The sequence below is a fragment of the Lissotriton helveticus genome, chromosome 1_1, assembly GCF_964261635.1.
Source record: "Lissotriton helveticus chromosome 1_1, aLisHel1.1, whole genome shotgun sequence".
NCBI lineage: Eukaryota > Metazoa > Chordata > Amphibia > Caudata > Salamandridae > Lissotriton > Lissotriton helveticus.
The window spans coordinates 1,865,066,938-1,865,091,278 of NC_136057.1; the positions used below are offsets into that span (position 1 = coordinate 1,865,066,938).

The 24,341-nt window shown below is 44.9% G+C and overlaps 1 protein-coding gene across 2 annotated transcripts in view; it reads left to right on the forward strand.

The window, feature by feature from the left end:
* Window positions 1-24,341, forward strand: part of RABGAP1L (RAB GTPase activating protein 1 like) — a 1,373,174-nt gene that overhangs the window by 904,960 nt on the left and 443,873 nt on the right. For both annotated transcript variants that reach the window (XM_078641752.1, XM_078641759.1), the window contains exon 17: window positions 19,739-19,813. In XM_078641752.1, coding sequence (XP_078497878.1) covers window positions 19,739-19,813 — 75 coding nt within the window. The remainder of the gene's footprint in view (window positions 1-19,738; window positions 19,814-24,341) is intronic.

A 24,341-nucleotide genomic window follows, 5' to 3' on the forward strand; every position in this document is an offset into this window, starting at 1 on the left:
ACATTCCCGTAGTTGAATCCTCAATGAACCAAGGCAGCTATGGAGAATTGCCAACCCTCTTAACTAAGGTATTGCTCATCACTTAAAAAAGCCACAAAATCGATACAGTGAACACCTGTACTTTTATCAGTAAACCGTAGTACAATTTAAAACCAAACATTTTTTTACCTGCTTTTGCAGGTGAAGGGCAATCTTTGAAGGTGTCTAACCAGAAGATAGAAGCCCAGAGGTCAATCCTACCACGCAGATCTCTATTTTGTCAAAACTAATTTTAATTCATTGACTTCCATTCTACTACGTGACTCCCCCCATACACTGCTTTTGCCAGTGTCTCCTCCCCCTTCAAATGGAGGAGTAACTGAGCATCAGCTGTATACATAAACAAGTGGAGGTCATAGGAGGGACTAAACCCAGTCAGAGGTGTTCAGACGTGATAAAACTGTAGCGAGATAAGGCTCCCTCCTTAGGAGCTCTACGTTAGGTAGAGTATACCTTAGTGTAACAGGTAGAGTATACCTTTGTGAAAAATCTGGATCATGGCCTGAATGTCTTGGACTCTTTCCCCAGGGGAAAAAGGCATGAAGCCTATTTTATAAAAATTAACGGACCCATCTCGGGACCCAACCTCCTGCTCTGACTTCCTGAAGCCTGTACAGCAAGAGAGTTTAGTCAGCTGTGTTGAATGCAAAATCAGGATATTGACAGTTTCTTTGTTAGTAATCAGCTAAACATCATCGAATCTCATTATTCTTTTAGACCAGCATATAATATAATTGACCCCCCCCCTTTAATTAACAATGTCTTGTAGGGTACAGTCAATCATATCCACAAGCTCACTCAGCATTCAGTGTTTGATTCAATACAAATTAAAGAATAAATAAACAAGGTGTGCTGTTTGTATTTTTAGGTTGTCAATTCAATTTTCTAAGGGATCATCAAATTTCTCAACCAATGTAGTCTCTCCCCTGTAGCATCCCTGTAAGGCAGCCTGGTCATTCTCCAGAGTATCCAATTCCGCAAGAGAAATATGAAGGTGGCCAGCCACCTGGCTTTCTAAATGTTTAGTCGTCGTCAGCTAGAGAGAAATTGGGTTGAAGTTAGTCTAGAGAATCTGACCAGCTTCCTTAAGATTTGCCAACCTTTGACTCTTTCCACGGTATAGTACTCACTCCCAGAGTTAACAAAAGATTGAGGAGCTCATGACATTCGCACCCAGTAAGCAAAACAGCTGTTCAGTGCACGGGGCAAGAAGAGAGCTTGGTTTTATGGAAGAGATCAAAAGCTGTAGAGAGATGGCGGCACTCGTGGTAGAAAATGTTCACAAATGTGAATAATGTAAAGTGAATTACACGTATTTTTGGGTGCCAGGAAATTATCCCTTCCGGCCGGTAGGGACTGATGATTGTACTGAACAAAGGGGGGAGCGCAGGAACAGCCTGCACTATATCCGAAGGCACTCCGAAGGGAGAATAAACTCCTGTGATTATATTTTCATCTCAAGGTATTAAAGATGTTAAACAAACGCAGTCAATAGTAAACCTTTTTAGAAGTTTATTTAATCGATGAGTCACATATTACATCATAGTGACTAAATTGCAAAGTGGTATGTTAATTTTACTTTTTAATGACATCCATTGATCAGTGCATCATCCCTATGCATTTCGGGCGGAGCCCTTCGTCCGGGGATAGCGAGAGATCTGAAAATAAACATACTGGTATCAGGAAGGAGAGCTCGCACCCACGAGGTGTATAATATGGACAGTAGGGTTAAGCAAGATAAAGCATGCGCATTCCGATATAAGAAGGGAAAAATAAGGTTGAAAGGGTCTCTAGTAGGTCACATTCAGAATGAGAAAAATAGATGGTCAAAAACGTGAGGATTAAAGAAAACACCCGTTAAGTGCATAAAGGAAAGTGTGAAGGTCGGAGTAAACCAGCAAGGGTAGTCGGTCATCCGTGTACAGTACCCAGCGATTATGTACACTGAGGGAAACAAACGAGTGTGTATTTAGTCAAAAAGCATGAGTGTAACGCTCAAATAGTATCAAGGAGCTCACCAAATGTCAGATGTAGCGGCACGCGACATGCGAGGCTGCCGAGGGTCGGTGGTTAGTTAGGTGAACACGGAAGTAAGTACGCGGTTAAGGAAATTAAAAACGGACTACCGCGGATGTTAGTGACAGTGAAAGTGTACCGGTGATACTGTGATAGAACGAACATGAAGCAAAATGCAAAGAACATAACAATGGCCATGGCCTAATGTAGTAATGAACATTGGAAATATAAATGTGATAACCAGACAAAATGAAACGATGTGAATATATATACACATGAGGACATCAGCAATATGTGCCGGAAACGGCCGCCATCTTAGAGTGGTCAATCTCGATATTCAATGAATGAAGATGTCAACACAAACATAAGAGCAATACAAATAATGTACATCGTAGAGGTAAACGAAGAGTAACATTGACTGGAAAAAAACTAAAAAAAACGGAAGGATAACATGTACAAGAATACTGAATAAGAAAGAGAGCTTATTAAAGTATTAGAGTATTAAAAAAAAATCACAGACAGTAAGGGAAGGTGGGGAAGACGGGTAAGAATGAATTTAATGATGAATGTAAAATAAGGATAGGTAAGATAATAGGTATAAGACAGGAAAAATGGAATTTCAACGCATAGGTTAGAACACGTAGGTGTGAAAGGCAAGATTAGGAGATATGTACATTGAGACAACGGTTCATTATAGGAAACAGCTGTATTCCAGTCTGTCGTTGAGGCCCTTAGGCTGGCAAGCATCTAGTCTCTTGATCCAAACGGTTTCCCTCTGAAGTAGTGTTTTTCTGTTGTCAACGCCAGATCTCAGTGGGACAACCTCTAATACAAGGAACCTCAGTTGACTCACATTATGCTGGTGGGTAGTGAAGTGAGCTGCCAGAGGTGCTTTGATGGATTTGTTTCTGATTGTACTTTTGTGTTCGGTCAAACGAACTTTGATTTTTCTTTCGGTTTTGCCTACGTAAGGCAGTCCACAGGGACACTTGAGTAGATATACTACATTCTTGGAATCACAGGTAGCGTTAGTCCGTAGTTTAATTACTTTCCCTGATGATGGATGGTTCATGGTATTTCCTGAAATGATGTTATGACAATGGCTGCAGCTGAGGCACGGTTTGGTGCCAGAATACTTAGCGGAAGGATTGATGGGTTCGGTTTCCAGGATGTTCTTGATGTTTTTAGCTCTCTGGTATGCAAATAGTGGTCTGCAATTGAAGATGCCCTGAAAGTCTGGTTCAAAACGAATCATATCCCAGCTTTTTAGGATGATGTTCTTAATCACCTTGCTTCTTGTTGAATATTTGGATACAAAGACCGGTCTCTGTTCACCAGTTGGTTTGATGTGTGGTGTTAAAAGGTCTAACCGAGTTTTTGTGGCTACACGATTTTTTGCCGCTTGCAGTGTGACCTCAGGATATCTTCGGTCTCTGTATCTTTGGAGTATCTTGTTTTCTGATGTATCGTAGGCTTCTGATTCTGAACAAATCCTTTTTGCCCTTAATAGCTGAGAGTATGGCAAATGCGTTTTAAGGGGAGTGGGATGACAGCTGGTAAAAAGTAGAGCATTGTTTCTATCCGTAGCTTTGACGAATAGGTTGGTTGTGAGTTTGTTGTCGAGTAGTGTCACCTGTACATCCAGAAATGGTAAACTGTGAGGACTGATGGTATGTGTGAACTTTATGTGATCATCCAAAACGTTTATGTATTTCAGAAATTCAAGAATTTCATCCGGTAGACCAATCCAAATGAGGAAAATATCATCGATGTATCTCCATAGGGTCAAAATGTTGTCTGACCATTTGTTGTGACTCAAAATGTGATCAAGTTCCATGCGGTGCATAAACAGGTTCGCATAGCTGGGGGCTGCACAATTTCCCATTGACGTTCCAACAAGTTGGAGATAGTAGTCATTGTTGTAGGAAAAGTAGCTGTGGTAAAGGGTAAACTGTATGAGTTCAAGTATCAGAACTTTCAAATCGTCATCGATCGGATGGTTGAGTAAAAAGGACTCAATGGCTTCAATGCCCCTGTTATGTGGAATCGATGTGTATAGAGCACATACGTCAATAGTTACTAGAGTGTGTGACTTGCCAGGATCCAATGTGACCTGTTGGAGACGGTTCAGGAAGTCAGTAGTATCACGCAGGTAAGTTGACATAGATTTAACAATGTCTTGCAGGTATAGGTCAATGAACTTCCCAGTAGGTTCATGAATGGAATTTTTGGTTGAAACAATGGGACGAAACGGTGGATAGTTCAAATTTTTGTGAATTTTTGGAAGCATATGTATGCTTGGACATTTAGGGTGTGGTTGTATAAGATATTTGTGATCTTTGTCTGTGATCGTTCCCATTGACAATGCTTTATCAAGAATGACTTTAAGAGTATTGGAAAAAACTTCAGTGGGATCGCTGGGTAGTTTCATGTACAAGTTCTTGTCGCTGACGTGGTCACTTACGCTTTTGTTGTAGAAATCGCTGTCCATAACTACAAGCGCACCCCCCTTATCGGCTTTACTGCAAGTGATATTGGGATTGTTAACAATTTGATCTAGTGCTCTTGATTCACTGCGTTTGAAATTGTTGTACTTGGGGTTGGGTTTTTTGAAATTTTCTCTGATGGAGTTCAAAGTGATTGTTTCAAAAGAGTCAAATATTTTGTGACTGACTGGAGCCACAAATGTACTTTTGCTTCTTAGGTCTTTACATCTGTGTTGTACAGGAGTACTGGTGGGGGGACACACATTGGTGAAAAAGTGTCGAAGTCTTAAAGTTCGCATGAACTTGTATAGGCTGATCTCGGTTTCCAATTCAGAGGTGTTGTATGTTGGAACGAAAGTGGTTCCGCGTTCAAGAGTAGACAATTGTAGTTGAGATAAATTCGTTTTGGATATGTTAATCACTAAAGTTTTTTGCTCCTGGTTGACTGAGCAATTGGTATCGTTTTTTCTGTGGCGGCTTCTGCTCCGCCTGGTTCGACGTCGACAGTTTGGCCTGTTCCTAAAAAAGGAACACCAGATGTTGAGGCCGCGGTTTGAGAGACATTATCCGATGGTTTGGGCGGTGCAGTACTCCTGAACGATCTTCCTTGATTGGTGTTACCTCTTTGAGAAGAGGAACCATCGGTGGAACTCCCTTCGTCTGAAGATGGATTACTGTAAGGTTTTTGTTGTCTACGTTGGGCATAGACCTCTGCCCAACTGTAGACCTCCCCCAGTTTATAGTCCATAGTATCCCGTTTGTATTTTCTGATTTTTCTGTCATTTATCTCTTTAGTATATTTATCCAGTTGGATATTAATGTCGGAAAGCGCTTTGTCTAAGTCTTCTTTAGGCATGTTATTTTCAAGGTTTCGTTGAATTTGTGTTATTTCTTTATCCAAATCATCGATGACTTTCGAAAGCTCTTCAACTATGAGTAAAATCAAGTCTAGTGAACACCGGTTAAGGATGGCGTACCATCGTTCCGTGAATTTCGGGTTGTTCCGACAGAGAGTTGGCTTCAAAGCGATACGTAAACCTCTCGAGATACGTTGATCTTTATGGTATCTGATCAAAGTTCCAGCGTGTAGGCGTTGGTTGATGATTCTCTTGGTAGTATAAAGTAGTTGTCTCAACATACTTGGGTTGGAGAAGGTGCTCGTGGAAGAGGGGTCAACTTCCTGAATCAAAGAGTAAATGCGATTGGTTTCTTCTGGAGTGAAACCAAATGTATCAGCCCGATTGGCTGTGGTGCTGGCGATTTCTTCGTAAGACATTTTTAGGGTTTGGTGCCCGCCAAGAGGGCCAGAGGTACGTTGGAAATCAAAAGCTGTAGAGAGATGGCGGCACTCGTGATAGAAAATGTTCACAAATGTGAATAATGTAAAGTGAATTACACGTATTTTTGGGTGCCAGGAAATTATCCCTTCCGGCCGGTAGGGACTGATGATTGTACTGAACAAAGGGGGGAGCGCAGGAACAGCCTGCACTATATCCGAAGGCACTCCGAAGGGAGAATAAACTCCTGTGATTATATTTTCATCTCAAGGTATTAAAGATGTTAAACAAACGCAGTCAATAGTAATCCTTTTTAGAAGTTTATTTAATCGATGAGTCACATATTACATCATAGTGACTAAATTGCAAAGTGGTATGTTAATTTTACTTTTTAATGACATCCATTGATCAGTGCATCATCCCTATGCATTTCGGGCGGAGCCCTTCGTCAGGGGATAGCGAGAGATCTGAAAATAAACATACTGGTATCAGGAAGGAGAGCTCGCACCCACGAGGTGTATAATATGGACAGTAGGGTTAAGCAAGATAAAGCATGCGCATTCCGATATAAGAAGGGAAAAATAAGGTTGAAAGGGTCTCTAGTAGGTCATATTCAGAATGAGAAAAATAGATGGTCAAAAACGTGAGGATTAAAAAAAAACACCCGTTAAGTGCATAAAGGAAAGTGTGAAGGTCGGAGTAAACCAGCAAGGGTAGTCGGTCATCCGTGTACAGTACCCAGCGATTATGTACACTGAGGGAAACAAACGAGTGTGTATTTAGTCAAAAAGCATGAGTGTAACGCTCAAATAGTATCAAGGAGCTCACCAAATGTCAGATGTAGCGGCACGCGACATGCGAGGCTGCCGAGGGTCGGTGGTTAGTTAGGTGAACACGGAAGTAAGTACGCGGTTAAGGAAATTAAAAACGGACTACCGCGGATGTTAGTGACAGTGAAAGTGTACCGGTGATACTGTGATAGAACGAACATGAAGCAAAATGCAAAGAACATAACAATGGCCATGGCCTAATGTAGTAATGAACATTGGAAATATAAATGTGATAACCAGACAAAATGAAATGATGTGAATATATATACACATGAGGACATCAGCAATATGTGCCGGAAACGGCGGCCATCTTAGAGTGGTCAATCTCGATATTCAATGAATGAAGATGTCAACACAAACATAAGAGCAATACTAATAATGTACATCATAGAGGTAAACGAAGAGTAACATTGACTGGAAAAAAACTAAAAAAAACGGAAGGATAACATGTACAAGAATACTGAATAAGAAAGAGAGCTTATTAAAGTATTAGAGTATTAAAAAAAAATCACAGACAGTAAGGGAAGGTGGGGAAGACGGGTAAGAATGAATTTAATGATGAATGTAAAATAAGGATAGGTAAGATAATAGGTATAAGACAGGAAAAATGGAATTTCAACGCATAGGTTAGAACACGTAGGTGTGAAAGGCAAGATTAGGAGATATGTACATTGAGACAACGGTTCATTATAGGAAACAGCTGTATTCCAGTCTGTCGTTGAGGCCCTTAGGCTGGCAAGCATCTAGTCTCTTGATCCAAACGGTTTCCCTCTGAAGTAGTGTTTTTCTGTTGTCAACGCCAGATCTCAGTGGGACAACCTCTAATACAAGGAACCTCAGTTGACTCACATTATGCTGGTGGGTAGTGAAGTGAGCTGCCAGAGGTGCTTTGATGGATTTGTTTCTGATTGTACTTTTGTGTTCGGTCAAACGAACTTTGATTTTTCTTTCGGTTTTGCCTACGTAAGGCAGTCCACAGGGACACTTGAGTAGATATACTACATTCTTGGAATCACAGGTAGCGTTAGTCCGTAGTTTAATTACTTTCCCAGATGATGGATGGTTCATGGTATTTCCTGAAATGATGTTATGACAATGGCTGCAGTTGAGGCACGGTTTGGTGCCAGAATACTTAGCGGAAGGATTGATGGGTTCGGTTTCAAGAGACTAGATGCTTGCCAGCCTAAGGGCCTCAACGACAGACTGGAATACAGCTGTTTCCTATAATGAACCGTTGTCTCAATGTACATATCTCCTAATCTTGCCTTTCACACCTACGTGTTCTAACCTATGCGTTGAAATTCAATTTTTCCTGTCTTATACCTATTATCTTACCTATCCTTATTTTACATTCATCATTAAATTCATTCTTACCCGTCTTCCCCACCTTCCCTTACTGTCTGTGATTTTTTTTTTAATACTCTAATACTTTAATAAGCTCTCTTTCTTATTCAGTATTCTTGTACATGTTATCCTTCCGTTTTTTTTAGTTTTTTTCCAGTCAATGTTACTCTTCGTTTACCTCTACGATGTACATTATTTGTATTGCTCTTATGTTTGTGTTGACATCTTCATTCATTGAATATCGAGATTGACCACTCTAAGATGGCCGCCGTTTCCGGCACATGTTGCTGATGTCCTCATTTGTATATATATTCACATCGTTTCATTTTGTCTGGTTATCACATTTATATTTCCAATGTTCATTACTACATTAGGCCATGGCCATTGTTATGTTCTTTGCATTTTGCTTCATGTTCGTTCTATCACAGTATCACCGGTACACTTTCACTGTCACTAACATCCGCGGTAGTCCGTTTTTAATTTCCTTAACCGCGTACTTACTTCCGTGTTCACCTAACTAACCACCGACCCTCGGCAGCCTCGCATGTCGCGTGCCGCTACATCTGACATTTGGTGAGCTCCTTGATACTATTTGAGCGTTACACTCATGCTTTTTTACTAAATACACACTCGTTTGTTTCCCTCAGTGTACATAATCGCTGGGTACTGTACACGGATGACGACTACCCTTGCTGGTTTACTCCGACCTTCACACTTTCCTTTATGCACTTAACGGGTGTTTTTTTTAATCCTCACGTTTTTGACCATCTATTTTTCTCATTCTGAATGTGACCTACTAGAGACCCTTTCAACCTTATTTTTCCCTTCTTATATCGGAATGCGCATGCTTTATCTTGCTTAACCCTACTGTCCATATTATACACCTCGTGGGTGCGAGCTCTCCTTCCTGATACCAGTATGTTTATTTTCAGATCTCTCGCTATCCCCTGACGAAGGGCTCAGCCCGAAATGCATAGGGATGATGCACTGATCAATGGATGTCATTAAAAAGTAAAATTAACATACCACTTTGCAATTTAGTCACTATGATGTAATATGTGACTCATCGATTAAATAAACTTCTAAAAAGGATTACTATTGACTGCGTTTGTTTAACATCTTTAATACCTTGAGATGAAAATATAATCACAGGAGTTTATTCTCCCTTCGGAGTGCCTTCGGATATACTGCAGGCTGTTCCTGCGCTCCCCCCTTTGTTTATGGAAGAGATGACAACCGTAAGGATTCTCGATCCATCAGCAAGAAATTCTTAAAAACTGAGGAGGCTGGAAGGCCACCATCGGATGGGAGGATTTCTTTTGTCTGCAGTTTCTTCCTCCTATTCAAGACTTTAGAGACTGAGAAGGTATCCAGATCATCATAGAAATGTGGAGATTAGGGATGTTAAGTTTGTCTGATGTGAGACTCGCTTAACCTTGTTTGGTAATGCACTGCATGAAGCAGCTTGGTTCTGCGAACTGCACCAATGACAATTTCCGATGCAATGTTATCTCCGATTCTTTTATACCTCTTTTATTCTAGATTCACAAAGCCCGACATTACCTTTAGTGAATTAAGTATTTTATTCTTATGGTTTCGTAAAAAAGTTTGGTATGAATACCTCAATCTCCATTCTGAAAGCCAAATACACACCTTGGAGCAATGACAGCCACATTTTGCCAGGCACTAGTTACAAGGCTTCTAATTTACTACGCAGTCCGCTCTAAGCACTTGTCTGTAATCCATAGTGTTTTTAAATTGTGGCTTCTTAGAGGTAGAAAGGGATTGATATTTTTGGTTAGATTTAGCCATGTTCTAAAGTTGGGGTAAAGTTAAGTTTAAGGATTAAGGTTAAGGTTAGTTTTAGAGCTTGGACCTGAAGCAGGGTAAGCATAGGGATAGGTATTGGATATTGGCCAAAGGTAAGCTGTAAGCAAAGGGGTAGGTTTAGTGTTAGGGTTAGGTATGGTTTAGTTTTAGGGTCAGTCACATTAATGTAACGGGTTGTGTTAGGGTGGGTTTAGATGGAAAGTTAATGTGTTGGTTCTGATGTAAAGCTTGATAGACATGGAAAACTTCAGGTTGATAACCTACAGCCTGTGAAAGATGTCCTATTTCTGTAGTAGGGGATCTCTGTGTATAGTCATAATCTAGCGAATCGTCCCGCCCATGTGCGTGGACCCCGGAGCAATCAAAAATAATCTCTTAAGTTGTCAAAAAATGCAGAACTGCACAGACACTTAGGAGAGAATTGAAAGACAGATAATGCAACCTATATCCACAGGCTACACTGTCCAGTACTTCTACTAGAAATTCCACCAAAAATCCACAACAGCACAGCCTGTCAAGATTTTTCCACATAGGAAAACTTGCCTTTACCAGCAAAACCCTCAGGAATGATAGAGAGGAAGGAGTGGACAGACAAGCCCCATAGGCTGCCATTATGTGGTTCAAAACAGCATACTGTGCCTTTAAGAGAACTTTTCAGAACTCTCTCAGTATCCCAGAATGCACAGCAGGTCCCTTTTACTTTCAGTTCTTTTTTCCGTCTTCTGCAAGCAGGACCCTGGAGCATTGAGCTCTCCCTTTTCAAGGGTTTATTTAGTGATTTTTCACTTTTTCAAGTGTTTGAGGGCCCGATGTAGGTGGCCGTTTCAGGCCATTTACCGACCGGTAACGGCCGATTTCGGCCGTTACCGACCGGTAAATGGCCAATCGGTATGTAGGGGCCTAAATCCAAGGCCACATGTAGGTAAATCTACATTTACAGAATCGGTAAAATTACCGATTCGGTAAAATGCCAAATCGGTAATTTTACCGATTCTGTAAATTCCATATGTAGGTGGGACTCTTCTGAGTCCCAAAGGCCTTAACGAATCGGTATTTTACCATGAAATCCAACTTCATGGTAAAATACCGATTCCGGTGTGCATGCACATGTACATGTATGCATGCACACCTATGCCATGTGGCAGGCAGACCTGCCCCTAGGGCTTGTATGCCTGCCACATGGCACCCAATCCTGTTTAGGGGGTGCCAGGGGGTGTCAGGGGGTGTCAAAGTGACACCCCCTGCACCCTTGTGAAATTCGGTATTGAATATTGAAGCCCATAGGAATCAATAGGCTTTACCGATTCGGTATTTACCAAATCGGTAAATACCGACTTTTACCGATTCGGTAAAAGGGAACATCTGGATTCCCTACATACCCACCCCTCACATTTACCGATTCTTAATTACCGAATCGGTAAAATTCGGTAATTAAGAATCGGTAAATGTTACTTACCTACATCTGGCCCTGAGTGCTTTATTTGAAGTACTTTGGTGTTTTCTTCCTTGTGTGTGTCTTGGTGCACTCTTTTATTTGTAAAAATGCCTGCTTTGTTTGACAAATGCCCTGAGTGTCCGAGGAAGAAGGCCAAGTCGGACCCACATGAGGTGTGTATCGTCTGCCTTCCCTCTTCTCATGTCCCAGAGGAGTGTGGCATCTGCCAGACATTATCCACCAGGACCCTGAGAGAGAGGATGAAGATCAGGCTCCAAGGCCTGGAAGATAGAAGACTACAGACACAAGGTGGGTCTGGGCATGCTTCATCTGCCCATGCTGAGGCCTCTGGGGGGCTCCCCAGAGGCAGGAAGACCAGCAAATGTCCTATTTCTCCGCCGACGTCGATAGCTTCGACGACGGCATCGAGAGGGAATACCGCAGTCTGTTCCCCGTCTCCCCAGGGCTCTGGGTTGAAGCGGCGTCGACGTTCGATGTCGAGGGGACTGACGAGGCTGCCGTCGAGATAGCCGGCGACGGTGTCATCGTCATCGTCGTCGAGTCATCGTCGTCGAAGGAGTTCGGCCCGGCGTCGGCGCTCGCCGTAGAGGCGACACCGCCGCTCGCCGTCGGCGAAGAGGAGAAGGTCGTCGTCGAGGGGATCCTCGACGTCGTGGAGGACGTCGAAGACTCGCAGGCGGTCGACGTCGAGGAGACGTTCGGCGTCGAGATGGCGTTCGCCGTCGAGAAGGCGTTCAACGCCACAAAGGACGCGCTCGATGTCGAGAAGTCGACGGGCGCCGTCGAGGAAGAAACGCTCGTCGTCCAGACGTGACTCAACGTCGAGACGAGGGCGCCGGTCGACGTCGAGACGGCGTTCCTCGACGTCGAGACGACGTTCTTCGACGCCAAAGAAGCGCAGAAGGAGTTCTGGTGCCAGGAGTCCCTCTGGATCCGCTGAGGCGCCTCGGCGGCGCTCTCCAATTGAAGACACTATATCTCCTCCGCCTAAGAAGAAGAGGGAGTCAGAGGGCTCTGTGTACTCCGAGGTATATACACCTTCCAAGCCAAGATCGGCTACCCCTCCTCCTCCCTTGCCCAAGGAACCTCCACCACGGAATCCCACTCTGCCTCCGCTTCCACCTCTGGTTCTACACCTCATGGTCATCCTCTGCTACCTCCTCAAGGACTGCCTCCGGTACCGCCGAGGTCGGTTTCACTGCCACGGTACCCGACGCCTCCTAAGGGGACTCCTCAGCTGAGGGTCCCGGTCAGGCCGCAGTCTCCTGCTCCTGTGAGACCTGCGGAGCGTCCGAAGCCGAAGAGATCGCGCTCTCGTTCCGGACGGAGGGAGAGATCGTGGAGTCGTCACCGATCATCGACAAGATCAAGGCGACGCCACAGGAGGCACAGATCAAGATCCCACACGGGCTCGTCGGGGACCAGGGACTACTCGCCGACTTTGTCGGAATCCCCGGGGCCGAGGGTGTCGCCAGTGGACGACATCGTCTCATTCCAAGATGTTCTGCTGAGGGGTGCGGCTAAGTTGGGCATCACGTTGACGGTGCCCACACCCACGACGTCCGTGATTTTCGAGACGCTGCATGAAAAGCACCTGTCTCGGCCGTTGCTTCCCCTAGTACCAGGATTGGTAGAGCCCGCTCACGAGTTGTTTCTCACTCCGGCGGTGACGAAGGCGGCTCCCTCCAGGCTCCTCAAGAAGTACCGGGCTCCGGATTCTGAACCGGCCTTTCTCAGGATGGATCCGCCACCGGTCTCGGTCATAGTGACAGCTGCTAGGAAGCAGCATGCCACCACCCCGTCGTCCACGGTACCTCCTGATAAGGAGAGCCGTTGGTTAGACTCGGCTGGCAGGAAGGTCTGTGGGACGGCGTCTACTACAATGAAGGCTGCAAGTGCCGCGGCTTTGCTAGGGCGATATGATCGAGCCCTGTGGGAATCCCTTCAGCAATTCGCTGAGCTCCTTCCTCGAGAGAAGAAAGAGGATTTTCAAGAGATTCTCAATGAGGGACTATTGGTGTCGAACCAAGTCATCAGCGCGGCTGCTGATGTGTCGCTTTTGGCGGCGCATGGATATTGCCATGGTGTCCACCAACGGCGCCCCGCTTTGGCTTCGCCTTACATCCCTCAAGCCAGAGGCCCAACAACGGGTGGCCAACCTGCCTTTCTCGGGGGAAACCCTGTTTGGCAAGCATGTGGACGACGAAATGGCCCGCATGAAGGCGGAGGCCGAGACCCTGACGGCTGTCGGATTGGAGCAGCCCAAGCAGAAGAAGACCTATCGCCCGTTCCAGAGACGGTTTGGGGTGCAAGGCCGAGGGCGAGGGTAGACTTCGGTACAGCAACAGCAACAACAGCAGCAGCAGTTCCGGAGGCCCTTCCAGAAGCGCCAGAAGGGCAGAGGCCAGCAGTCCGCAGCGGCGAACAAGGGCCCGGCTGGGTCTAGGCCCTGAGCGGTTACTTCCCCTACATCCGTTACCCACTCCTGGCAGAGTGGAGAAAAATTACTCAGGACAAGTGGGTGCTGAATATTGTTTGCAATGGATACAGTCTTCGGTTCACCAGCCCGCCTCCAGCAATTCCACCGGTCAGCTCGCAGTTTCAGCTGCGCGAGCTCCAGGCGATGGCCGATCTCCTGTTAAGGAAAAGGGCGATAGAAGACGTACCTCTGTCTCAAAGGGGAAGAGGTCTGTACTCTCGGTTCTTTCTGGTTCGCAAGAAGGACAAGAACGAGTTCAGGCCCATTCTGGATTTGCGACAAGCAAACAAGTGGATTCGCAGAGAGAAATTTTGCATGCTGTCGTTGCATCAGATTTATCCTCAGCTGCAACAGGGAGACTGGCTATGTGCTATAGACCTACAGGATGCATACTTCCATGTGCCCATTGTACACAAACACAGGAAGTTCCTGCGATTCCAAGTCGGCTCCAATCATTATCAGTACACAGTACTGCCATACGGGCTGAAGTCTGCGCCCAGAACATTCTCGAAGTGCATGGCAGTGGTAGCTGCACACCTAAGGAAGAACAAGGTGTTTGTCTACCCGTACCTGGACGATTGGTTGATCAAGGAATCCTCCTTCTCGGAAGCTCAAGCGCACTTCCAGAGGACGTGCGTTCTCCTGAACAAGCTGGGGTTGCACATCAACATGTCCAAGTCTGTCCCGACTCCGGTCCAGTGCATACAGTACTTGGGAGTCTCCATCAATACGCTGTCAGCAAGCGTGTCTCCAGACTGATTCAGGAAAACCATGAATGGGTCATAAACGACGAAGTACTAGGAGAAGTCTTCGCAAGGTGGGGGACTCCAAACGTAGATCTGTTCGCCACCGCCGAAAACAGCAAAGGCCGAGACTTCGCCTCCAGGTACTACCAGCAGGGGACACTGGGGAATGCGTTATGAATCAACTGGTCGAACAGCTTTCTGTACGCTTTTCCACCCATTCCCCTGATTCCGGCGGTGCTCATCAAGTTGTCCCAGTCCAGGGCACGGATGATCCTGATTGCCCCGGAATGGCCCAGACAGTGGTGGTTCACGGACTTGCTTCACCGGTCTCTCCTTTCTCACATACGGCTGCCGTGCCGGCCGGACCTTCTCACGAAGTTCGGGGGGCAGATGGTGCACCCCAACCTCTCGTCTTTGAGTTTGGCGGCATGGCTCCTGAGACAGTGCAATATGGCCATTTGAATCCACCAGAAGATTGTATTGACATACTGAAGGAGGCTAAGCGACCTTCCACTCGAACTTCTTATGCTTACAAGTGGAAGCGTTTTTGCATCTGGTGCAAGGCCAAGAACTATGACCCAACGACATGTAAGGAAGAGGTCATCCTTCCGTATCTTCTACATTTGGCGCAGTCTGGCCTTAATGTCCATTCCATTAAGGTTCATCTCGCTGCGCTAACTGCCTACAGGAAGTGCCCTTTACAGACTTCCTTCTTCCAGATCCCTGTGATCAAGGATTTTTTGGAAGGCTTGAGGAAAGTGTTCCCTCCTGTCCGGCTTGCTTCGCCTTCATGGGAATTGAACGTGGTGCTGTCCAAATTGATGAAGGAGCCTTTTGAACCTATTCATAAGGCTTTGTTACAGCACCTGTCCTGGAAGGCGGCGTTCCTCATGGCCATTACATCGGCCCGCAGGGTGAGTGAAATTCAGGCGTTGTGTTGCCAAGAACCTTATACTGTATTTCATGCTGCTAAGGTTGTTATGCATACTCACCCTAAATTTCTTCCAAAGGTTATATCTGATTTCCATGTTAAACAGACCATAACTTTACCTATGTTTTTTCAGAATCCTTCATTTCCAGCGGAAAGGTCTCTGCATTCCCTGGATGTTAGGAGGGTGTTGAAATTTTATCTGGATAAAACCAAAGATATTCGTAGGTCAGACCGTTTGTTTATCAATTATGGATCAGTCAAGACCGGTCTTGCTACCTCAAAACAGTCCATCTCCAGGTGGATTGTGTCCTGTATACAATTGTGTTACCAGACCTTAAGGGGTAAGCCTAAGGCTCATTCCACCAGGGGCAAAGCTGCCACGACTGCTTTGCTCCGTAATGTTCCAATTGCAGAAATCTGCAAGGCGGCCACTTGGAAGTCGGTTCATACCTTTGCTAAGCATTACTGTCTGGACACTGATGCCAGGGCAGACGTTCAGGTTGGGCAGACTTCGCTGCGAAATCTGTTCGCACAGTAGTGGTGTTATTTTTTCTTATCTCCACCGCCGTTTTGGTGTGGGGATAGGCTTGCCATTCTATTCACTAGATTATGACTATACACAGAGATCCCCTACTACAGAAGGAGTAGTTAGTTTCTGTCCTGTAACTCCAGTTCTGTAGTAGGGGTATCTCTGTTATAGTCATAAGCGCCCGCCTTCCTCCCCGGTGGAGAGAGATATTCATGTAAGGAATGCTACAGGTCTGGCGTGTTACGCCTTCAAAAAGAACTGAAAGTAAAAGGGACCTGCTGTGCATTCTGGGATACTGAGAGAATTCTGGAAAGTTCTCTTAAAGGCACAGTATCCTGTTTTGAGCCACATAATGGCAGCCTATGGGGCTTGTCTGTCCACTCCTTCCTCTCTATCATTCCTGAGGGTTTTGCTGGTAAAGACAAGTTTTCCTATGTGGAGAAATCTGGACAGGCTGCGCTGTTGTGGATTTTTGGTGGAATTTCTAATAGAAGTACTGGACAGTGTAGCCTGTGGATATAGGCTGCATTATCTGTATTTAAATTATCTCTTAAGTGTCTGTGCAGTTCTGCATTTTTTGACAACTTTAGAGATTATTTTTGATTGCTCCGGGGTCCACGCACATGGGCGGGACTATTCACTAGATTATGACTATAACAGAGATACCCCTACTACAGAACTGGAGTTACAGGACAGAAACTACTCCTTCCCTTTCTGAGTACACATTGAAAACTCTTCAAAGACGTCAGGATAATTTAGAGTGAAAATGCTGCTTGAATCTGTCCTAAGGAGCTGTAGGCAAAACCCCAAAATTACATATATAACAAGCACTGGCAAAACCAATAGGTCTCAACTATGAAAGAGCTATTGGCTTTGCCAATGGGTTTTAGCCATGTTGTATACTAACATGGCTGCTGTTCAGCATGGCTAAAAGTTAGTGGCATAGAGGAGAGTGGCCTGGATGTCACTGAGTGGAATTGCAAAGAGTGGAGTAGGGTGTTGTAGAGTGGAGTGGCAGAGAGTGTCATGAATTGGTGTGGCATACTGTGTAGTTGCGTAGAGTGGCATACACTGACGTGACATAGAGTACAGTGGACTGGTGTAGAATGTTGGTGTAGAGTGTTGCAAAGTTTAGTGGTGTAGAGTGCAGTGGCATTGAATTTTGTGGCGGGCAATGCAGCTCTGTAGAATGTAGTGGCGTAGATTAGAGTGGTGCATTAGTTTGGTGCAGTGGCAAAGAGTGAAGTGGCGCAGAGTGCAGGGGTGTAAAGTGCAGAAGCGTAGAATAGCATGTTGCAGAGTGGACTGTGGTAGAGTTGAGTGATGCAAAGGGCAGTGGTGCAGAGTAGAGTCAAGTGGCATAGAGTGGAGAGTAGAGTCGGGCCGCATAGAGTGCAGTGGCATAGTGTGGTGCAGAGTAGAGTATATTGCTGTAGAGGGCAGTGGCTTAGAGTGCAGTGGTGTAGAGTGGAATTGTGCAGAGTAGAGTGGCATAGAGCTCAGTGGTGGGAGTGCAGCGTTGCAGATTAGAGTGTCGGAGTGCCGTGGTGTAGAGTTGCGTAGAGTACAGTGATGTAGAAGCAGTGACATAGAGTACAGTTGTGTAGAGTGCATTGGCATAGAGTGCAGTGTTTAAGAGTAGAGTGGCATTGAGTAGAATATTTCAGCACAGAGTTAAGTGGTGTGGAGTGGTGCAGGGTTGAGTGCAGTTGTGTAGAGTGGCATGGAGTTTAATGGCATAGATTTAAAGTGGGGTGGAGTACAGTGGCATAGAGTGCAGTGGTGCAGAGTAGATTAGAGTGACGTACAGTGGATTAGCATAGAGTGCAGGGACATAGAGTTGAGTATTACAGAGTAAAATGCATTGGTGTAGAGCATGGGTACTCACAAACTTTCTCTCGGGGGCCAAATTTACAGTGTGGTTTGTGGCCGAGGGCCGCACCGGTGGGGGTGGGGTTAGTGGGGGAGCGGGGCAGGGCTAAAACCAAAAAACCTGTGACCCTGAGGTTGAACACTGGCCCCTGCAGCAAACGCCTTCGTCCACTGAGCCAGCAGACCCGGCATACACTCATTCTCCCTTCCTCCCTCTCCCTCTGACTCCCTCCCTCTCTCTCCCTCTGTCTGTTTCCCTACCTCTCTCTGTCTCACTCCCTCTGTCACCCTCCTCCCTGTCACCCTCCTCCCTCTGTCTGTCTCCCTCTGTCTGTCTCCCTCTGTCTGTCTCCCTCTGTCTGTCTCCCTCTGTCTGTCTCCCTCCCTCTGTCTCCCTCCCTCTGTCTGTCTCCCTCTGTCTGTCTCCCTCTGTCTCCCTCCCTCTGCCTGCCTCCCTCTGTCTCCCTCCCTCTGTCTCCCTCCCTCTGTCTCCCTCTATCTGTCTTGCTATCTCTGTCACCCTCCTCCCTCTGTCTGTTTCCCTCCCTCTGTCTGTCTCCCTCTGTCTGTCACCCTCTGTCTGACGCCCTCTGTCTCCCACCCTCTGTTTCCCTCTCTCTGTCTCCCTCTGTCTCCCTCCCTCTCTTACTTCCTCTGTCTGTCTCCCTCCCTCTGTCTCCCTCCCTCTGTCTCCCTCCCTCTGTCTCCCTCCCTCTGTCTCCCTCCCTCTGTCTCCCTCCCTCTGCCTGCCTCCCTCTGTCTCCCTCCCTCTGTCTCCCTCTATCTGTCTTGCTATCTCTGTCACCCTCCTCCCTCTGTCTGTTTCCCTCCCTCTGTCTGTCTCCCTCTGTCTGTCACCCTCTGTCTGACGCCCTCTGTCTCCCACCGTCTGTTTCCCTCTCTCTGTCTCCCTCTGTCTCCCTCCCTCTCTTACTCCCTCTGTCTGTCTCCCTCTGTCTGTCTCCCTCCCTCCACCTGTCTCCCTCCCTCCACCTGTCTCCCTCCCTCCACCTGTCGCCCTCCCTCCCCTGTCTCCCTCTCTCTCTCTATCTCTCTCTCTCCCTCTCTCTCTCTGTCTCCCTCCCTCTGTCTCCCTCCCTCTGTCAGTCTCCCTCTGTCAGTCTCCCTCTGTCTCACTCCCTCTGTCTGACTCCCTCTCTCTGTCTCCCTCTCTCTGTCTCACTCCCTCTGTCTTACTCCCTCTGTCTCCCTCCCTCTGTCTACCTCGGTCTATCTCCCTCGGTCTGTCTCCCTCTGTCTGTCTCCCTTTCTCTGTCTCCCTCCCTCTCACTTCCTCCATCTCCCTTCCTCTGCCTTCCTCCCTCTCCCTTCCTCTGCCTTCCTCCCTCTGTCCCCCTCTCTCTCTCCCTCTGTTTCCCTCTCTCGCTGTGCTGTCTGGTAGGCTGCAACCTAAAAATGAGGGGAATTAAAGAAACAGAATTCCAAAAGCCTTACAACTCGCAAAGAACAACCAACTAAAGCCATTAGGTGTGCAGTAAGTTGGGAATTGTGCAAGTGAGCCAGGGTTCAGAATCTCAGCATTTACGAAACTGTCTGAATTTGAGTTGGAGTACTAAACAGTATGCACGATCGACTCACTGTCTTTCTTACGCCTCACGTTCTACCTTCACCCTCTACAGTATTTGCAATAGTGGCCTTAATTTCACTGGTTAATTTGTATTTCTCTATATGAATTTGCAGAAAGTGCTTTGAAGAGGCTGAAAGCTTTAAAAAGTGCCCCAAAAAATGTAAATACAGTGCTAATGGAGTGTGCCATTCAGCCATGACCGCTTGCGTCAATATTTCGTTTCGTGCAGGCTGGTGCTATGAATGTGTGTCTTTGCGTATGTAGGTTCTGCTCCTTGCACAGCATCTTACTTTTCTCGTGTGTCTCATCTTCCAGGCATATTCCGTGTATGACGAAGAGCTGGGCTACTGCCAGGGGATGTCGTTCCTAGCTGCCGTTTTGTTGCTCCATGTAAGTACATTTGACAATAGAAGTTCAAGACTGCCATCTTCAAGGGCGTTATGAGTGTAGCATCTGTTGCACATGCTCACAATTTCAGATGTTTGCAACAGTGCAGTAGTTTGGGATGCTCTGACAATATCATTATGCAACCACCACCATCAACGGAGGCACAAAAGTGCGCTCCCACAAAGTAGGCGCCCCTTCTATAATCTGATATTTGCAGCTGATGCATAGTTAATTTTCTATCGGCTCTCGTCGCATATCCTGTAAGAGCAATAATGCATAATGTTATGCTTGGCGATACCTAATATCCAGAAGTATAAGAAACTATGGACCAGATGTACAAAAATCTTTTGAGGTCGCATATGACCAGTTCACACAATCGGACCGTTTGCGACTGCAGAAAGCATTTTTTAATGTACAAAGGCCCAATTTACGATTCAGTAACCTGTTACCGGATAGTAAATTAGGTTTGCGATTTGGTTTTAGGGAGGGGCGTGTTAAGGGCTACCCTTCCTAATACCAAATCACAGTGGTATGTGTGAAATGTGGTCTCAAAACATTCACCAAGGGACCCCTTCCGTCCGGCGGTACTGAAGAGGATCATCTCCGGGTGGGTCGTCATCTGCGCCAAGATTTTTTACGCTCTAGCAAAGAAGCAGCCTCCTGAGGGCTTAAGGGCTCATTCCCCCACAACTAAGGCTACACTGTTTAGGCACGTGGGGTTCCAGTCCTGGACATCTGTCAGGCAGCAACGTGGGCATCCCTGCACATGTTTACCAAACATAACTCCCTAGACAATTGAATGCAATGAGGGCAGTGGGGAGTTAACATGAAAATACAATAAAGATATAAACCACAGGAAAATGTTGTTCGTCAAATATTACTAAGTTTTGTTGTTTATACATGCAATCAATATCATGGCAATGTTTCTAAAAACAGTTAACATATACAAGTCAGTAATGACAGCTCTAAGGTTTTGTCAACAAGTTTGTGCAACATTGAAGGACTTAAGATAACCCAAGGGAAATTATTACACTGTAATAAACCATAACAATGATGGCACTGAAGAAACCTCAACACAAGAGTAGCCAGTAGTTGTATTTCTGAAGTAGCCAACAGGTGTTTCATGCAATCTTATCTCTGCTTCTTCAGGGCTAGAGAGAAAGTGAAAGGAAAAACGCAAACAAAGAAAATTCTAAATCACAAAGCTAAAAGATACAGTATCAAACGATACCAGAAAATGATTCAAAGAAAGGGGGGAAGAGTATTAGCTAGTACTTTTCACTGGATACTGTCTCAAGACTTAAAGCAATGTATACAAGGAGAAAAGCAAGAATCAATCATGTACTACGAAAGAAAATCTAATCCCAGAAAATATGTAAGGAATAGTGAGCAAGCATTCAGTGTGACCAATAGCACCAGTGGAGATGCGTTCCAAGAACAAATCAGCAACAGAATCAGCAGAAAACAGAATAAAAACAAGAGCAAAAGCAGTTCCCAGTGGTAAGAGTCCAAGGATGATCTCGTAATGGCCAGAAGGCAAGAATAGAGAAATATGGCTTGCCAAATTCCACAGTTGAGATTAAATAAAGCAGAAGGCACAAGCTCCAAACAAGTTTGAATCCTTTCCAACCGATGTCGAGCAGACATGGTTATACATCATCTAGATTTCAATCCTAAAAACATAATGTCTAAATGCAATGTTAAAGTTCCCCATCACCTTAATACCAGTACTGTCCTGACCAATTACACTCAAGTTAAGTATTGACCCAGTGGGTAATCAAAAAATAAATAATTGTAAAAGACACCCTAAGTTGACATTACAATTTTTCCATTTCTCCTTGCCTCATATTTCATAAACATATATGTAATAAAGGACACAATACTGAGAGAATCCCCACATACCTCTGTATCAATTGTATCCAATTAATGCAGGAAAATCTGCAAAATCCATAAAGTCAACACCAAATAAAGGAAACCGTACGAGTCACTATGAGTAGATATCAACAAGAATAAATACTAAAAATATGATGCCAGTCCGATATCCCACCATACATGCAATCAAAGCATCATGTGGAATAGACCCGCCTAATTTTGTTAAATCCTTTTTATGGCAAAGCATCTGACAGCAGGCCCACTACAGCAGAAACAGTAACAGTTAAGATAAAAGCAATCCCATAACTCAAAAAAGCAAGAGACCTCGCGTACTGTGGAGATAATAGTCTTCCTGCATGTAGTAAAAGGTTCGGTACTTACATTTCTAGATTGCAGTCGCATCATTAAGCAAAGTAGCTATAAGCCACATGCAAAGAAATAAAGAAGACAAAAGGAAAAAAATATATGAACACCACCTAATAAATATGCAGCCAAAATAACTGTTTAAGCTAAAACTCATAAGAATCCTAACAGCCCTTAACGGTAATACTCCCTTAAAGAAAGACTGTTCCCACATAGACCTTCAGGAACAGCCCAAGTGTATGTGCAATAGAGAGCAAATAGGCCGTCAAAATCGCAACGCCTGGCAGCTCAGCCCTGTTATTCGTGCACATGAATTAAAAAAACATCCAATCCTCTTTCAATCTAACATGAAAACCTGGACTGGAATATATTGATTAGTGAAAGCGGCCACCCTGTATAGACAACCGACAGGGAAAGAAAGAACAAACATAAAAAGCACCAAATCCCTCAAATTGTAAATCACAATATAAAGAAACTAGGACTAATTTAATGGTTTGTCAACTTCAAACATATAAAGAAGGACGGATTAAAGGCTATAGTCCTATATACAGTTCTACAGTGACCCGATCAATTCACAAACAACCTTAAAAGTAGAGGCTCAAACACCCACATAGCTCCATCCGTATGGCAGTGTACCTTGTCATTGTACTAGACCTCCTGCACAGCAAGAGGTGGAAAATTATAGGGTAACTGTGTCAGTTATTTACTTGCATGGATACAAAATTCTAACATTATGAAATCCAATCAGGGCTATATTATAAATAAAAGTTATGTTGTCATGCCCAATTAATCGCTACATAGGCATAGCCAATTGATCACATCACATAGACAGTTACCCGTACTGAGCCAACCACATATTAGCAGACAAGCCTCATTTTATAATCCTAACATCAAAGATGAGAAACAGAAATAAAGACTCTTATGATTAGAGGCGAGCAGAATCTATTACCCATACCGAACACGTCCAAACTTTACTTTTCAAAAAGACACTTAAGTGCGCGTCAAAGCCAATAAGCATCCCAAACAATCAAAAAAAGAGGGTGGGACTCAAACACCCACACAACCCCAACTATACATCAGTGTTCCACACCATTTTACTACAACTCCCGTATTGAAAATAACTCCATGTTAGATGATATGAATTGACTGTGTCAGTTTCTAAATCACGTAAACTGATTTTTTTATTATCCCGAAGTCCAATGTAGAGGAGACATGCTTTATTTTAGCATCATCATAGACACAGATCCTCTGCCATTCTATCTCATTCTCTCAATCACTAGTAAAGAACCAAGTGGGTGAGCGTCAAAATCACCAACGCTTTCCACTCAAGCATGATGTACCCAGATACTTTTTCAACATGTTCCATATATAGGTCTCTGGAGAGAAAAGAGTAACCAGACAATATCAGAATCCAAAATTTTAAATAGAAATAATTTGATCTAAGATAGGCATCAAGAGAACAGAAAAAGATTTATCACACCAAGTGAAGCAAAGCATTATGTGGCATTATGTAACATACTGTCACAACCTGTAAACTCATATATCACATTAGTATGTACAGGTGGGCTCTTGGAGCAATAAGAGATAGATAACAGACATCCCCCAAAAATGTACATTTCGGAGGCCATATTGTAAATGTCACATTATTAAGATCAGGTGGGATCTTAGAATGATAAGTTGCATAACTAACATTCCAAAGTGGTATACCATTTAGGGTCCACATTTTAGCCATATTGTACAGTTTGTAGACAATAAATCCACAAACTTTCCTTATGGTGTAACTTTAGTTCTCTGTCATCTCCTCTACTGTGTATATGTACACGTTCAATACCCATAATTATAATGTTACAAATCTGATCTGGCCGATTATTGCTGGCGCCCTCCATGACTTTGCAATGTCTCTCTTGACCAGGGTATATCCCAGTACCATAAGATGACGTTTGTATATGTTGCCCCCCATATCTTCCATAATATGAAAGAGTTCCAGCTTCGGCGAGCGGGGAAGATCCTAACCCAATACTTCCGAGAGGCAGGCCATGACACCCCTCCAAAATCGAGCCAGAGCAGAGCAATGCCAGATCGTATGCGTCGGAGTTCCCTCCTCCCGTTCGCATCTAAGGCCCACAGGGGAGGCCACCAATCCCGCCTTTCACAATCTAACCCTAGTGAAATATACCCGGTGAAGGTATTTGAACTGGATTAGACGCAGGCGCACCGCTATGGCAGCCCCCCTCGGAGAGGCCAATGCCTCCTTCCAGTCCTCCTCGTCCAGTGGGCCTTCATCACCTTCCCAGGC